This window comes from Enoplosus armatus, chromosome 4 (genome assembly GCF_043641665.1).
Source record: "Enoplosus armatus isolate fEnoArm2 chromosome 4, fEnoArm2.hap1, whole genome shotgun sequence".
Classification (NCBI taxonomy): Eukaryota; Metazoa; Chordata; class Actinopteri; order Centrarchiformes; family Enoplosidae; genus Enoplosus; species Enoplosus armatus.
Genome location: NC_092183.1, coordinates 12,465,975 through 12,482,592, shown reverse-complemented (window position 1 = coordinate 12,482,592; position 16,618 = coordinate 12,465,975). Strand labels below are relative to the sequence as shown.

At 40.2% G+C, this 16,618-nt stretch overlaps 1 protein-coding gene across 1 annotated transcript; it reads left to right on the top strand.

The window, feature by feature from the left end:
• The first annotated feature begins 5,983 nt into the window (after positions 1–5,983).
• lmbrd2a (LMBR1 domain containing 2a) lies at positions 5,984–15,234 on the top strand. The gene is made up of 18 exons (XM_070904484.1): positions 5,984–6,040; positions 7,001–7,218; positions 7,446–7,555; positions 8,157–8,255; positions 8,388–8,555; positions 8,648–8,858; positions 9,038–9,112; positions 9,266–9,370; positions 9,476–9,656; positions 10,530–10,711; positions 11,005–11,138; positions 11,324–11,429; positions 11,716–11,813; positions 12,585–12,688; positions 12,928–12,974; positions 13,115–13,223; positions 14,215–14,308; positions 14,440–15,234. The coding sequence occupies exons 2-18, from the start codon at positions 7,045–7,047 to the stop codon at positions 14,501–14,503; spliced, it is 2,061 nt and encodes a 686-aa protein (XP_070760585.1). The 5' UTR covers positions 5,984–6,040; positions 7,001–7,044; the 3' UTR covers positions 14,504–15,234.
• Positions 15,235–16,618: the final 1,384 nt, after the last annotated feature.

Sequence of the window (16,618 nt, the reverse complement as noted above, 5' to 3'; positions counted from 1 at the left end):
TATAACTCTTTGTAAGGTTCCGTGAGGAGACATTTCCAAACAAAATCACATGAAAGTAGTTCATTAACTTATGTTAATGCTTCACCTTCAGCTTTCAGGCCAATGATCTGTCTTACAGAATGTTCTGTATCCAGATCATTTCCAAAAAGTATTGCAAAATCATCCTTGAACCTTGTGTGTGTGTGTGTGTGTGTGAGACACCAAGACTGACAAGCCAAATCGCTGCCTTTCCCATCATTAAACCACAGCTCATCTGGAAAGCTTTAAATCAGGACCCCGCAATTCCTCACCCTCACCGCAGCGACCCACATGGCACCCGTTACACAGCTATCCCAACAAGCAACAACAGACAACAGCCTCCTTTGTCTTCAGCGAGCAAAGCAAAGGGATCGCCTGATGGGGTCAGCTGAAGAGCCGAACTTGTAAATTGAAGAAAGAAAGAGAGAGAATCTGGGATCCTGTTGTAAAACACGCAGAGAAACAGGTGAATGTGACACATTGCTATGGATGCTGGGTAGAAAATGTGCAACCTTTGGACTGTGTTTGTGTGTATTCTTGTGTTAATCCCATTGTGGGGACAAAATCCTGTTCATCATGGGGACTCACCTCCTCTTTGTGGACAAAAAGCTGCTAGTCACCACAAGGTAGAAGTCCCCCCTGCACTCAATAATGTGTTTTGCTTATAACACATTTCAAATTCATCTGCATAGGGTGCGTTTCTCTGTGCTCACCTTAAATTAATAGTTTGACTGGAACACGCTTATAAACTTTCTTGCCGAGACAGACGATTGATACCATTCTCGTGTCTGTACGGTGAATATGAAGCTACAGCCAGCAGCTGGCTAACTTAGTTTAGCATATAGACTGGAAACAGTGAGAAACAGCTAGCCTGGCTCTGTCCAAAGGGAACTAAATATGTCTACTAGCACATCTAAACATTTTTTTAATCCATTGTGTTTGTCATCATAATTGCATACACTGAATGATTTTTGGTTGTGAATCTATTCTGTGCACACGAGATCTATTGTGTGTCTGTCCATCTTGGGAGAGGGATCCCTCCTCTGTTGCTCTTCCTGAGGCTTCTTCTGTTAAAAGGATTTTTTGGGGGGGAGTTTTTCCTCATTTGAATCGAGGGTCTAAGGACAGAGGGTGTTGTACGCTGTACAGATTTAAAGCCTACTGAGGCAAATTGTGATTTGTGATACTGGGCTGAATAAATGAAATGAAATTGATTTGACTTGACTTTGAAATAAAGCAAGTTTTTTAAGTTTTTACCGTATAATGTTTTTTCTCTCACCCATCCTACCACAGATCAAACAACGTCTCCGCTCTTACATAACAATCTGTGAGTTTAGGATACCGCACCGCCTCGAATACTTCAGTTAGAGGTCTGCTCTCAGTTCTGTTAAATAGATTACCGGAGGAATGTGGAACAAAGTGGGTTTCTGTTTTTACATCCTGATGCGAATGATCTGTTCATTCATTGTTGACCGTAGGAGCCATGCGCCTTTAGTGGTATCACATGTTCTGCTGCGATTGACTGTAAAGGGATCAAAGTGGAGAATCAGATCATGACAGACATGCTAGCAATATGAAATATAAAAAAATGGGCTGCTTTTGCTTTGTTTGTTTTGTTTTAGCCTCCCTAAAAAGAGGAAATAGTGATTGCCTGTTGTTACCATCCCTCATCACGTCACATAAACATTTGGAGAGAGATGTTTAGGCAGTTTTCTTTGGCTAGAAAGTGAAGAAAATGAGGCTGAAAGTTTGGCAATTTCATCACCTCATCAACTACAGTATCTGATGTCATCAGTAACCTATAGGCTTACTGTAAAAGACCAGGTGGTCACAAACACACAAACTTTCTCTCCCTCACATACACACACACACACACACACACACACACACACATTTTATACACAAATACACACAGGCCATACCCTCAATCTCAGCACCACTGAGTGTGTAACTCTAACTGGCCCAGGCTGCTCTACCAGGCCAGTCGTTTCAGATGGGAGTGGTCCACTCCCGGGGGAGTGATGTATCCAGGACAGGTTATAAGATCTGTGGTCTACAGTGGCCCTCTGGGGACACACAGAACTGGGGCCACATTGTTCGCCGGCATCATTGTGCACGAGGGTTTCCCATGGATCAAATGTTACAGACTTCAAACCCAGGGGTCTCAGCGCACTCGTAGCTGCTGTTCAATGAGCACGATGGGAGACGAGGCTTTTCACACACCGTTTCTCACTGATCTGAATAAGGCCACAGTGGACGCGGTCCCAGTGGCTCGTCGTCTGGCTATGGAGATGGAGAGTAGTGATGGTGGTGGGGAGTGAGGGGGTAGAAGAGGAGATGCTAGACACATGGATAAGAATGACCAAAGACTTGGGCTGAACTGGAAGAGACAGGGGAAGTCTAGACACTCAGTAACAGTAGCAGACTGGGCTCAGAGGCAGAGATTACCACACAGGAAGACTAGTTTCCCCTGCTCACCAACAAGAAATCTGTGTCTTTGCTGTAGGTGGCATTTGTACTGCAGAGTGGTGACACTGGTGGAGACTGGATGGCTGAAAACTGTTCAGACTTCTCACCATTAAGCTCTTCTCTGTCCTATTAGCACTGAAGCTCAGATAGTGCAAGGCGTTAGTACGAGGTTTGAGTTTCCCAAATAATCAGTGCTGTGTGGTGCCAAGGGGAACGAATATGACACCCTTCTTTTTTGTATTGTAAAGGACAGGCCAAAGAAGCCCATCTCTCCATAAATAAAAGATTAAAGTGATTAATGACAATAGAATAAAAAAAGAGGAGATAATAGCATGAAGGAGAGATGGCTAGTATCTCACCTTATCACAGCTTGGTTTCAGTCTCAAGGGTCTGAACTCTCCTTGAGATGAAGAGCTGGTAAGTTTTTGTTTTCACTTTTTGTTGTATTCAAGTGTTATTATTGTTTCCCCCTAATAAATGACAGGCCTTGATGGAAGCATGACTGCATGAAATCCCAGTTAGATTGTGAGTATAGTAATCAGAAAAAGAATCTGACTCAACTCCATAATCATCATCATCATCAGCAGCATACTGGCATAAGGTGCAATTGTGTCAGTATACATCATACTGTGTTTATGCAATTTGAAACATTTGCTGTGGTACTTTTTTCAAATTCAGCTGATTTGTCCGTTTTTATACCGTGGTCCCGAAATTATATTTAATTTCTGCCATATTTTTATAGTTGGAATGACAATTAAACACCTTCAACCCCTCAACACATTATAACCTCCATGAAGGCAGGATGTTTTGCGGGACTGTTGTATTAGACTGCATTAGTTTTAGCTAGGTGTACCTAATAGACTGGCAACTTGGTGTATACATGTATCTGCCTCATCCTTTTACAAATGTCCCTATGGTTTCCATTTCATAGCTATGTAGCGCCATCTAGTGGTGGCAACTGTAAGATAAGAAACCCACAGTAACAATAGCAGTAACTGCTTTAGAGCCACTGGATAATAACAAAAACTTGATGACTACACACATACACAATTTCTTGCGACATGGATTCAAGTCTCAGCCAACAGTTTGCATGTTCACGTTTTCTCTCACAATCCACAGATGTTCAGATCAAGTTAAACGGAGGCCATATTTCCCAGCATGTGTGAATATGAGCGTCTCTCTGTCCATCTCTGTGTGTTCGGTGTGAGAAGTGTGAGTGTGATCACAGAGTAAGACAAGGCTCAATTCAGAACTGAACCTGAATAATGAGCTAAAAATATAAATGAGGGACTAAATCTCACTCACACAGGTTCAATGAGAATACGGAGGTTATAATTAGGCCATTAGGCTCTGAATGGTCAGACAGTTTATTCCACTAATCCAAGAGAGAGAAGGGGTTAAGGTGAGAATGTAGGCTGACAGATGGCCTCACTAAGCACCTGCCGATGCTGCCAGGTTTTATCTGCACTGTAACTGTTGGGATCAGGGCAATTAGCCGAGCACTGCAGATACAAGACGGAGGCAAAGCGACAGAGAAGAGAGAGGAGTAATGTGACAGAGGCCAACAAAGAAAAAAGGAACAGACCACTGCATGCAAGATTTATTTTTCTCACCTCACAGATTTATGAATCAGATGGAGTCGATGGACAATCTTCTAGAGGACTGGCCAGAATCTCTGGACATATTTGGGTCAGTTTGGATGGATGCACTGGGTGTGTCCAGAGCGGTTGGAAACTGGTCTGTTTGTCTGTATTTTGTAGAACATCTGTGTCTGGACCTGCTGAGCCAGATGGACTTTTTACTGGAACACCGAGCTGTGTGCTTCAACATACTGGGCCCTCTGTACGCTGATGACCCATACATGTGGATGTTCCTCCACGACTGAAATGGATTGACAATGCTGATTTTTTCTCAAACATTTCCAACTTTGTTGGTTGGAAACCATTTAGACGACATGGTAAACCCAAAGCTCTCCATCACAAAAAAGCGAATGGGAACATAACTTGATTTTATTTGGTTTCACATGACTGACTTGGCATCTGAAAAGGCCAAAGCAGTTATTCACCAAGACGGTAAAACAACCATCTGTCGAGATTCATGCATTTTTGACTGCTAATGACAACTGGAAGCCTTTGCAAATCAGTTCAGCTTTTTATCTGAACTAACAGCCAGTTTGAAGAGCATCATCGTCATCATCATCATCATCATCATCATCATCATGTAATGTATTTATATATGAAGTATATACATTATATGTAGTATGTATGTTTAAGTGTGTATGAACCAGCTCTGGAATTATGAAACATCATAACATCATAATCTGGAAAACTCTCTGCATAATGTTGTTGTGTGATGATTTAATGGGTGTGTCTGAATGAGAAGAGAAACTGAAACAATATTTTGTACCATTTCAAGAAAATGTCACAATGTGATAAAATCTGCCAAAAAAGTCATTGTGTGTCTGAAAGTATTCAGTTACATCCTCATTTCACACACTTTATCACCATGTATGGCTTTCACCTTTATCTTTATCATTCAACAATCTACACATGGCATCCTTTCATCATTTATCAGAAACAGCAGATTCTCTTAAATACCTCTTCTCCTTCTCACGACACACAATATTTATGTCTGCAAACAGATTAATGCCCTGCTGAAAGAAAGGTGAAATTTAGTTATTGGAACAAAGGTAGTCAAGTTGAGTTGATTTCATTTATTTAGATCAAAATCAATCAATTTCTGCATGGTCTTGTTGTCTTATATACAAATATATTTTCTATATATTTCACCATATATATGAGAAATCAATGTGACATACAGTGTACAAAACTTTTGCCATGTATTATTATGTAGGTTACACTGTATATACAATATTTTGCAATTTCAGTGGTGGAAAGTAACTAACTACATTTACAAGTATTGTACTTACTTGAGTATTTTCATTTTCTGCTACTTTATACTTACGATAAGACGCACACAAGCTACTCAGCATATATATATATAATTGATTAAAATTTGCCCCAAATTTACCAGCTGCTATTTTAAAGTGTAGTACACAAGTTCACAATTAATGCATCAATAATCACAATCCAGTAATATAATATTATTATATATCATTCTGAAATGGGCTGTTCTGCAAAATGAGTACTTTACTTTGGCACTTTAAGTATCTTTGGATGCTTTTGTACTTTTAAGTAGCCTAACATTTGAAATTCAGGACTTTTACTATTCAAGTATTTCTACACTGTGGTATTGATACATTTACTAAAGTAAAATATTAGAGTACCTCTTCCACCATTGTGCAATATGTTTGTTTTCTGGGACTACATACCAGTGAGGGTCTGGTTTCCGGTTTGCTACAATGTCTCGCCTACAATACCCAGGATTCCGTGCTGCACCAGAGAGGGAGCGCGCGCTGTGTGGCTGTTACGTAATGTAGTTTCAAAGGTTGTGTACATTTGTCGTGACTCCACGTCTGAGGAACACGATGTGACAGTAGATTCAGACAGCTCACCGGTTTACAAGCTTCAGCCTGACAGAAGAAACTCTGAAGGTAAGAGTCGCTCCGGCTCTGCTTTCTGTTTGTTCACCGACTGAATCTGAACCGACGATCTGGATCAACAAAGCGAGACCGTAACCAGTGCGGATTACAGTCTAACGTTAGCGCTGCTCTGTTTTGCTGCAGGGATTAAACATGACCACAGCGCAAACAATTACACACAATTCACCTCTTGGAAGTCAAAAAAGAAGAAGAATGACAGCTGCCTTAAATAATCAGTAATAAATGATATTACATCTTTGACGGTTACTAGGAAAAACTGGAAAAAATATTATAATAGGTCTAACAATAGTATAATAGGTCTGTAATTAGAGAACACACGCCTGTCTCCAGCTTTATCTCTAAACTATGTCAAGAAAAGAAACCATTAAATTACTAATTTCTTTACTTCACAAAAATCAGTAATACTCTTGCTTGAGCTGTGTCAGTCATCACTGTTAAACGTCAAATCTGCATTCTTCGTTGTCACAGTTACATTATTATTGTTTGGCAACATGAGTTTATGATGATAGTGTAACTGTTTACTGTGACAGATTACACAACTCAAGCAACTTGACTCTGCTAACATGTTGTCATATTAAAGAAATGAATGAAAAGCCAGCAACAGAAGAACAAATATGTTTCTGTAAAGTAAAGCACATGTGATTTCTAATAAATGGGCTAAAACATGCAAAACTACTGGTTCCTTAACGTTTTAAACACTCAAACAGACATTTTTTTCTGTCTCACTTTATCTGTCTTCTCTGTAATTGTTTTATTTTCCCCTTATTTGTTGCCCTCTTCAACTCTTTTTCCCTTTCACTTTCCGCTGCTCTCTCTCTCTCTCTCTCTCTCTCTCTCTCTCCTCACCTCATTGCTGTATCATGTGTGTGTTCAGGTCACACTGTTTCTCCCTGTTATCCAGCAGATAAGAGCTGATATCCAGTCTCTCTCTCTGTGTCCCCCCCCCCGCAGTCTGTCGTCATGAGTTCTTGACGTCTGTCTGTTCATTCATCACCATGAGTGGTGCTGCGCTGGCTGTCGTGGTCGTGGTCGTTTTCATCTTGGCCCTCTACCTCCTCCAGCGCTATGGAGATTTGCGGAAGCAGCAGCGGGTGGTCCTGTTAGGCACGCTGCTGTCCTGGTACCTCTGCTTCCTCATCGTCTTCATCCTGCCGCTCGATGTCAGCACGGTATGAAAACATTACGTCTGTTTAAAGTGTCTCTTTTTTTTTCTCAGGTAAAAAAACAGGATCAACTGCATTTGAGTGTGTGTGTGTTTTTGAGAATAATCTGTGTCTGCGTGAGTTTGAGCTGTGTTTATTTACTCTGCTCTTGCCTCCAGCGTCGTATCTGTACCATTGTAATGTGATGCTGCATCATGTGTTTCATGACTGTGTAAACTCTGCTCCACTTTTAGACCATCTATAAGCAGTGTGTCCTTGACAATGCAAACCACCCTGCTCCTGTAACTCGAGCAAGACGCACCAATCAGACAGATGACAACTCCTCTGTTTATCCAACTCTCAGGTAAATAAGATAATGTTTGATACATTGGCACTGAGGCCACAGTTTGCTCATTTCAAGGCGATGTATTCCTCCAGATTGTCCGACATGATACACAATATATATTCTTTTTTTCAAGTAAAGTATGGCAACAAATATTATTTAGTCATTGCATGTCGATACAGATCAACATCCATACATTAGGTTTGACCTAAACGGCAGATATTGACACACTAAAGCAAAGCAGTTTGCTTGATTTCAGGCAATGTGTTCCATTGCTTTGTAGTATTATTGTACTGTTTGTATCTTTGATGAAGATTTGAGTATGTCTGACTTTGACTGTAGAGTACTAGTGTTGTTGTGTTACTGTTAGTATCCATAAAGACACTGTGGTAGAAGGCTATGCACATCACTACAGTTCAAAGTGTGTTCTTGCACTGTAGTTGTTGCAAAGTTACAGAGTCATATGGTTTCAGTGTTTTACAGTAACACAGTTGATTAGGCCAAGCATATGCCAAAGTTGCTGTGAACTGTTTTAACTGTGATTAATGACACTGTGTGTATACATGTATGCTCACTTTCTTTGCTGTGTGTGTGTGTGTGTGTGTGTGTGTGTGTGTTACAGTATACCAAAGGTTTGTGAGGAGCCATGGAGTTATATCCCAGATGGCATCCTACCAGTCTTCTGGAGAGTTGTATACTGGACTTCCCAGTTTCTTACTTGGTAAGATCGAAACCACTCCCTCACTCTATGACACACTGTATGTTCCACCTTTTGTTATAAAGACAATTGTGTGTTTTGGTATATTGACTCTCTCTGTCTTCCGTGTGTGTGTGTACATTTCTCTGTATACAGGCTGCTGTTGCCCTTCATGCAGTCTTATGCTCGGTCGGGAGCTTTCTCCAGAGTTGGAAAGATTAAAACAGCTCTAATTGAAAATGCAATCTATTACGGCACCTACCTCCTTATCTTCATCTCTCTGCTCATCTACGTGGCTGCTCACCCACAGTGGCAACTCTCATGGTGCGTCAAATGGACCTCAATTCAGGAAACCGTTTTCTGAGCTGGTATTATGTCAGCACATTGATTTATCTGTCTGTGTAAAACTTGTGCAGGACAGAGCTCCAGACCATCGGCATTACAGCTGCCAACACCTGGGGCCTCTTCCTTCTGGTGCTGTTGCTAGGCTACGGCCTGGTGGAGATCCCGCGTTCTCATTGGCTCTCATCTTCCCATGGTTACCTGCTGGCCAAGACCTACTTCAAGGCAGCAAAGATGGCTACTGAGAAGGCAGCAGCTGAGGAAAACCTAGCTGATGTTATGGAGGTGAGGTTTTATAAACACCTCTGTGATGAAGAGTGTTAAGAGACTATATTCCAGCAGGTGCTGAATCTGAAAGTTTTGTCCTTTGGATCTTTGCTGAACAAAATCAACTTTTCACCCACATTTTTGTATGCCTTTTATTTTTACTTTAACAAGAACTAAAACATATCTCTTATTATCAGGATGTGGCAGGTGTCCATCAATCTGTCAGGTACAACCACAGTCTCAGGAAGTGTGTGGACACCATTTTGACAAAGGTGAGAGATACATGAGGCGATTTGTTCATTAGATCAAATTCACTAGGCAATACAAGTTATTTTATGTGTACACCCAAAGTTTAGTGTTGCATTTTCAGTTTTTACAGTCAAGTTCCGTGGGACAGTCGTCATCTGAGTGTCATCTCATTTCAGTGTCCCACTGAGTACCAGGAAGAGATGGGAAGAAATGTGGAAAGCTCTAGTGGTGAGCAGAGTATCCTTCCCACCAAAAGAGGTCTAGTTAAGCTTCATAAAAAAGTAATTATTATTCTAAACATTGCACTGTGACGATGCAAAAATATGACGGCACATGTAAATGAGAATGATAATTATTTCCCCCTGTTGCCCGTGTGTGTGTTTCAGGTAATCTCTGCTGTGCAGAGACACGGTCAGACTCAGGTCCAGTGGTCTATCTTGTTAGACGAGGCCTTTCATCTAGAAGATGTAGCTAAAAGCCAGAGCAGCCCGATCCGACACTTCATCCACAGCTTCGCCTCAGCACACCACCATGGCTGGATCCATAGATTCTACTCTCCTGCTGTGGGTGAGTTCTGTCAGTGCCACAATCTCGAATGTACACATGGAAAGTAAGTACAACACATAAGTACAAGCCTGCTAGTGTTTCTTTAAGTACATTTTCTACCACTGGTCAAATTTCTTGGTGAGTTCCTTTGGATCCTGAATGCTGCTATTTTTTCATTCCAGTCGTTTTGGTCTTCTAATAAGAATGAATGTAGACCCACTTTATCTACCTGTTTGAATAGAAAGGTGTGGTCAATGCTCTGATGACAAAAGCTTGAAATCAATGTCTTCTTCAACCAGCCACAGCAGATTTCACCTTCAAGCAGCCGATTTCAATGTCCAAGCGACTTCTACACCTACATTCTTTTTAAAGAATCTTATGGCCCTTATTCTACGCTGAAGTTTTACTTTTTTTGCAGATTTTGTTTTATTCAGTAGTTCAATAACGGCGTAATGTAATGGCCTAATGTATCCCAGAATTTCCCTAATTCATTTGAATGAATAGGGTGGATGTCACTGACTTGAAAAAGCTGCTAACTTAAAATAATTGAATTTGTCTGTGTACATCGTCTGTGTAAAATCGTATAATCAAACTCTCTGTGGTATCTTGGCATAAAATGTCAGTTATTGACACCCAAGATACTTTAGAATAGCATGATGTTTAGTTCTCAGTATTAAAATAGGAAAGCACGTCATGGAAGTGAAGTATTGAATACTACAGTAATAGTAATCCTGGCAGTAATATAAACCTATTTGTGAGTTCTTCTGTGTATGAATCCATGCCTACATTATGTGTCACGTATGGACTTGCCAGTTTGATTCTTCCGCCAACATTTATGCTCATGCTTGGGCGTGTGTGTGTGTGTGTGTGGGTGTGTGTGTGTCTCTCTCTCAGAGTGGTACTGGGAGTGTGTGTTCAGGCAGGGTTTCTACAGGCTGCTGGCAGTTCTCCTGTGTCTCCTCTCAGCAGCAGTAGTCTGGTCCGAGTGCACCTTCTTTAGCACGCACCCTGTCCTTTCCCTCTTCGCCGTGTTTATTCAGATGGCTGAAAAACAACACAACTACATCTGTATCGAGGTAGGCACGCATTCAGCGAGGCACACAGAAATGCACATTCCCAACGGACCTAAGCTTCATTAAGCAAGAACACGCTCAACAAAAACACAGTGCCCATAGCATGCAAACCAAATCAACCAGTTTTGACTTGTTACTCTTCTTTTTTGTCCTCACATGTGAAACTAATTCATTTTAACATTTCAGATCTGCTGTAAACAAACATGTATATACTTAACACTATCTAATCCGTCCAACACTGTATTGAACTAGCTAACCTGCTTCTTCTCTCTACATGTTTTGTTTCTCTCCACCAGATGGTGTGCTTCATCAGTATCCTCTTCCTGTGCGTCTGTGTCTACTCCACAGTGTTCAGGATACGAGTTTTCAACTACTATTACCTGGTGCCTCATCACCAGACAGATGCTTACAGCCTGCAGTTTAGCGGCATGTACGTTCCTCATGAAGTCCTAATATAAGATATTTATTTCACATAGGTGTAAGAGGCAAACACTTGGTTATATGAGTGTGATATTTTACAGTAAATAGTGTTATAGAAGAAAAGAGGAAGCGCAGTTCAGGCCTCTCACGTTGTATTATGGTATCAGGTTGCTTCTCTTTGTTTTTCCCTCTCAGGTTGTTTTGTCGTCTGACTCCTCCTTTGTGCCTCAACTTTCTGGGCCTGATTCACATGGACTCGGCCATCTCACACCAGGACAGAATACAGACGTCCTACACCTCTGTAGGTCCCACACGTAAATGCACATATCAGAATCAGAAATACTTTATTGATCCCCGGGGGAAATTACACATACACCAGCACATACTCAGACATTCATTCTAACATATTAAGACATTTTAATGTGCACTCATACTGTACACGCACAGGCATGATGCACCAACCACAGACAAGAGCCTTTCAGGAAGTGTTAGTGTCTGATCACAAAAAATGTACGTAGAAATGTCAAAATCTGTGTGCGTTCAAACCAAATGGAGTGATGCGATGTCCCTCTTTCTTTCCCCGTCAGATCATGGGCTCTATGCGTCTGCTGTCTTTCATATCTGATGGATTCTACATCTATTATCCCATGCTGATATTGCTGCTCTGCTTTGCCACTTTTTACAGGTAAACCAATAACCACTAACAACTAAAAACTACTTTAATCAATTTAATATAAAGACTACATTCAAGTGTAGTTTTGGTCATATGCTTTCTAGAGCTAGACAGATAAATAGGCAGATATTGGCTTATTGCAGATATATCAATATCAGTGTGTATGTAGGCCGATAAGTAACAAGAATTTGCAAATGTAATTAACTAGGTTAGATAATGTAGAAACAGTGTCTCCATTACAGAGTGTGGTCATTAGAGAGCGCTTATTAGAGACAGGCTCTGACTCATTTTTCAGTCATAAAATGTCCTACTTCATATGTGTTATGGTCACAATTCTTATAAAACAAATCTAAGGGACTCTTATCAAGATTGTTGTTTGTTTATGTTATGTGTTTATGTTTTAAAAATGTACTATCGGCCAATACATAGCTGATATAGGCTTATCATTACATTATATGCGTCAAGTAGGATAAGGAGAGGTTGTACACACACTCACTTTTTGCATCTGTAAACAACTGGGGTAGGATGTGCACACTATCCACCTCTCCATATCCACTCATGTAGCAGTTGGCCTATACTGGCCATGTAATTCATCTCTGATATGATCAATGTGATCAACTGATGGATGTGATGCAGGATAACAGATCAATACTGCACAAGAAGTCTGTGGGGAAGGAATCTGCTCTGAGAAACTTTTATTAGTTTTAGTTCGTTAATCTTTTTGTTAATGTAGCACATACAGAATTTACATTTAACAGTAGATTTGTGTGTGTGGGTGTGTAGCCTGGGCTCTCGCTGTCTGAACCTCCTGGGCTTTCATCAGTACATCACTGACGATGACTTGACCTCTGACCTGGTGGATGAAGGCAGGGAACTCATCAGAAGAGGTAGTTTCATCTTCACTCATCATTTCTGATCTTGTTCAAAGGGACAGTATTTGCTTGGGTCATTTATTAACTTTTGTTTAAAAATTGCCCACTTTATCAATTATTTGTTCCTCTCTTGTTTGTAGTGAACTGAATTGTTAGTTGTTAGATGAAGCAGGTTCTTTCTCTGGCTTACTCTTACTGTAATTTTAGTGCACAAGCTTTTTTAACAATATGCACTACAATTTGTTCTTTTGTAGAAAGAAGAAAAAGACAGAAAGCTGAGGATGGAGGAAATCGAAGATTGGTCAGAAATTTAGATTCGATCAAATCATTTCTCTCACAATTTTCTAAGAATTCAAGAAAATCTACCCAATCTGTTGGCTCACTGGGTCTCTGTGTGTGTGTGTGTGTGTGTGTGTGTGTGTGTTTTGTTGTCTGTCTCAGGCCTGGAGGGAGCAGTACGAAGCCCAGGGTGCTACTGGACGGACCAGAACTGGTTACACAGAGTTAAAGGATAACCAGAGCAGCCCTGTCACAGGAATCAAGAATAGTGGTAGGGATTTAAGAAAACTACTGTAACCATGGAATAAGATATTTATTTAAGCTACTGAAACTGATAAGACAAGACATTTCCAACAGGGTCTGTGTAGATGGCTCAATTTTATATTTTATGCATGTTTGTGTTCATTCCAAGAGTTTGTTTATAGATAAGTGACCACTAGACTCACAGACCTGTGCAGGAAACTAAAGAGTGCCCATTTTAGCCACAAGGCACCCCACCCACAGAAGGTAGATAGAGACTTTACAGTGTCGGGTTGGGTTACTTTGGAATATACACCACCCATTGACTCTCTGTCCCCTGCTCCCAGAGCAACTTATTCTTAGTTTGCTCCAAGGTAAGGGGCTGAAGTTAAGGCATGTTATCCTACATGCATAGTCAAACATCTAAGAGCAGTGGTGTAACTAAGTACATTTACTCGAGTAGTCTACCAAGTACATTTTTGAGGTATTTCTCTACAAGTCGGAGGAAAATACAGGTACTTTTTACTCCACCACGTTTATCCAACAGCTTTAGTTACTTAGTTAGTTAGTTGCTGACTAAGATTTTACACACAAAACAAATGATGAACTTATAAAACATGATAACAGTTCATCATATGTTTTATGTAAACCCAACAGTAAATATAATATTTCAAATCAGCTCCACCTCGACCAACAATGCCAAATACACATGAATGCATTCACAGTCTGGTATTGCTACTTTTACTTAAGGGGTATATCTGCTAGTCACAAAAAGAGGTATTTAGGCAGGGCTATTCTGTTGTTCTGTATAAGCCCAACAACAAATAGTGCCAATTTGTGTGTGTTTTTGCTGCAGAATCTGCAAACCATTGATAAAAAGAACCCATGTACCATTTTTGCCACCTTAGAACTCTCCCCTCTTCAATTTAATTCAAATTTGCCTTTTGTGGATGAGTATCATTTATAGCCATCAAAGTGTGTTCACAGTATGCTATGTATACATTTCTCTCTGTCTTTCTCAGTTATCACATTCACCAGAAGAGATGGGGAGACTGAGGAGCAGCAGAGAGGCTTACTGCAAGGCAACTCTAGTGATGAAGATTTACCAAACAGAAGGTATGTTTGTTTGCTAAATAAATTGAACATAGTGTTTAATTGGAGCTAAATAACAATATGGGACATTGATCATACTTGATCTTACGTCAAACTTAATGACTTACTGTGTCTCTCTGTGTTTGACACTGCAGATCCACAGGAGGACGTTACCTGTCTCTGTCACCTTCTCAGACGGGCATCTTTGACAATGTTTGATAGACAGAAGACATGGACGGAAAGCACAAAGCTAGTACATTCTCCTGGAAATGAGGGAAGTCTGAATGCAGTGTCTCAGGAAATAAAGAGGAAGAAGATGTGTCTGAGATATGGACATACAGTCAGGAAATGGATGAAAGTGAAATAAAAACTCTCGGGAGGGTTTTATACAGTATCTCAGCTGATTTCTGGAACAGGATTATTCACTGAAATGGGATCACTAACTGTGAAGTCATGTTTCTTGTCCAAAGCCTTAACCTGTTTGTGCCCACTGAAACCTTTTACAATGTAGTTTTGATATTATCTTTCAAGCAGTAGTGTTTTACAAGCATAGACTGATGGATGAAAGAGGCGAATGGCACAGTTACACACCTGTAGTAACTAAGGATAATCGCACATGATATATGTGGAAATTCCTTGTCTGAATATTTGACCATCAGAGATGATACATTTTTTTATTTTTGAATTAAATAGCTCTCTTTGCCTGAAACAAAAACAAAATGAAAACTGATTAATGTACTCAAAGGGATGATATCAACAGCCTAACTTATTTCATCTTGGATATTTTATGTTTGGAATGACATGACTTGTTTGTATATAATGTAATCTACAGCCATTTGTTTTCTGTAAGGGTGTGTATGTTTTGTAATATTGTGTTTACCACGATTATGCATTCAATTACAATACTTTTACCCATTTATGTTCATCTTCATTAGATTATGAATGACTTAAATGTGATGCACCAGACACACTGTCTTCTTAAGATCTTCAGTTGCTTCATAAAATGTTTATAATATAAAAAGTAGTCAGTTATTAGTAGTCAATTATTTTAACATAAATAACTTAACAATTGATTTCTATTAATTTGTTTCATTTTTGTCAAGTTTATTTGATTGTATTTTAATCTGAAGTCCTTTTATTTAAAGGTACAATAGGCCTGTGTTGAATAGCTGCCCGTGCTGCCTTCAAGTGCTCTTCGTAAACTATAAGTTTCTGCGTGAACAGTAGTTGTCAAGTCGAACAATCAAATGCTTGATTGAGTTTTAAATAATAATATTGACTATAGCAGAAATTCCATACTGTTATTTTACTCTAGGAATCAATCTTACAGAAGGACTTTGTAAATGTATATTTGAGTTATTTTACCAGTGAAATGATGGTCTACCCCAAACGTCGTTTTTCCTACAGCCCCCAGAGGCAGCGCCAGGCTGTCCCAGACCCAGCCAGGCACAACACAGAAGGACTCTGCTGTTGTATGGATATGAACACGAGCTAACTGTTTAGCAGTAATGCGCTGTTAATTGCCAGAGAAACGCGGCCAAGTTGTCAAATATATCACCAATTATCTCTCCACTTATTTGGCCCAACACTTCCTGTTTTTTGACTCTCTAGTCTATCTGGTAAGTCGATGCTGTAACGTTAGCTGTTAACCTAAAGCTAGCGGCAACTGGGTACAAGCTACGTTGCTGACGACGCTAGCGTTAGCTTGCAACGTAGAGTGGCAATGCTGGTTGCTTTAAACATTGACTCGATTGATACAATTGGCCAACATATGCTTTATTCATTACCCTTCTTTGTTGGCGTGGCTGTCAAATTTTTGATACATTATACTGTAACATAAATCTTCTACAAACCACTCGGTAAAGTCTGTGTGGTGACTGTTAACACCAGCTATAGCTGTGCAACTGCCAAGCTCATTCCTGACCTGAATTTAGCTGATCGAATATACCAGAAATATTTTTGGCTAATCTAGATGCTTAACGTTAGAGAGAAGATGCTCAGTCTGGTTACTACTTAACACGTTTAAGATATAACCTGATTTCAGGCCAGTACTGTGATTTGGTCGCAGACGACAATATTTTCTCATCTCATCCCAGTGCTTGTTTGTCATCTTGAGCAGAGGTTGACTCCCTTGGGCCACCCTGTGCTGTAACGATACTCCTGCTGTGAGACCACAGGGAGTCTTAGACATTAATGTCAGCATCAACAGATAGCTAGGTTAATACAAGGTACCTCTTTCTCTTCAGGTAACTAAATCACAACTTTTAACCTCTTCGTGGTGTTCGATTTATAGTCACTGTTTTATGGTTATACTGTGGCGTCGTTGTTGTTAGT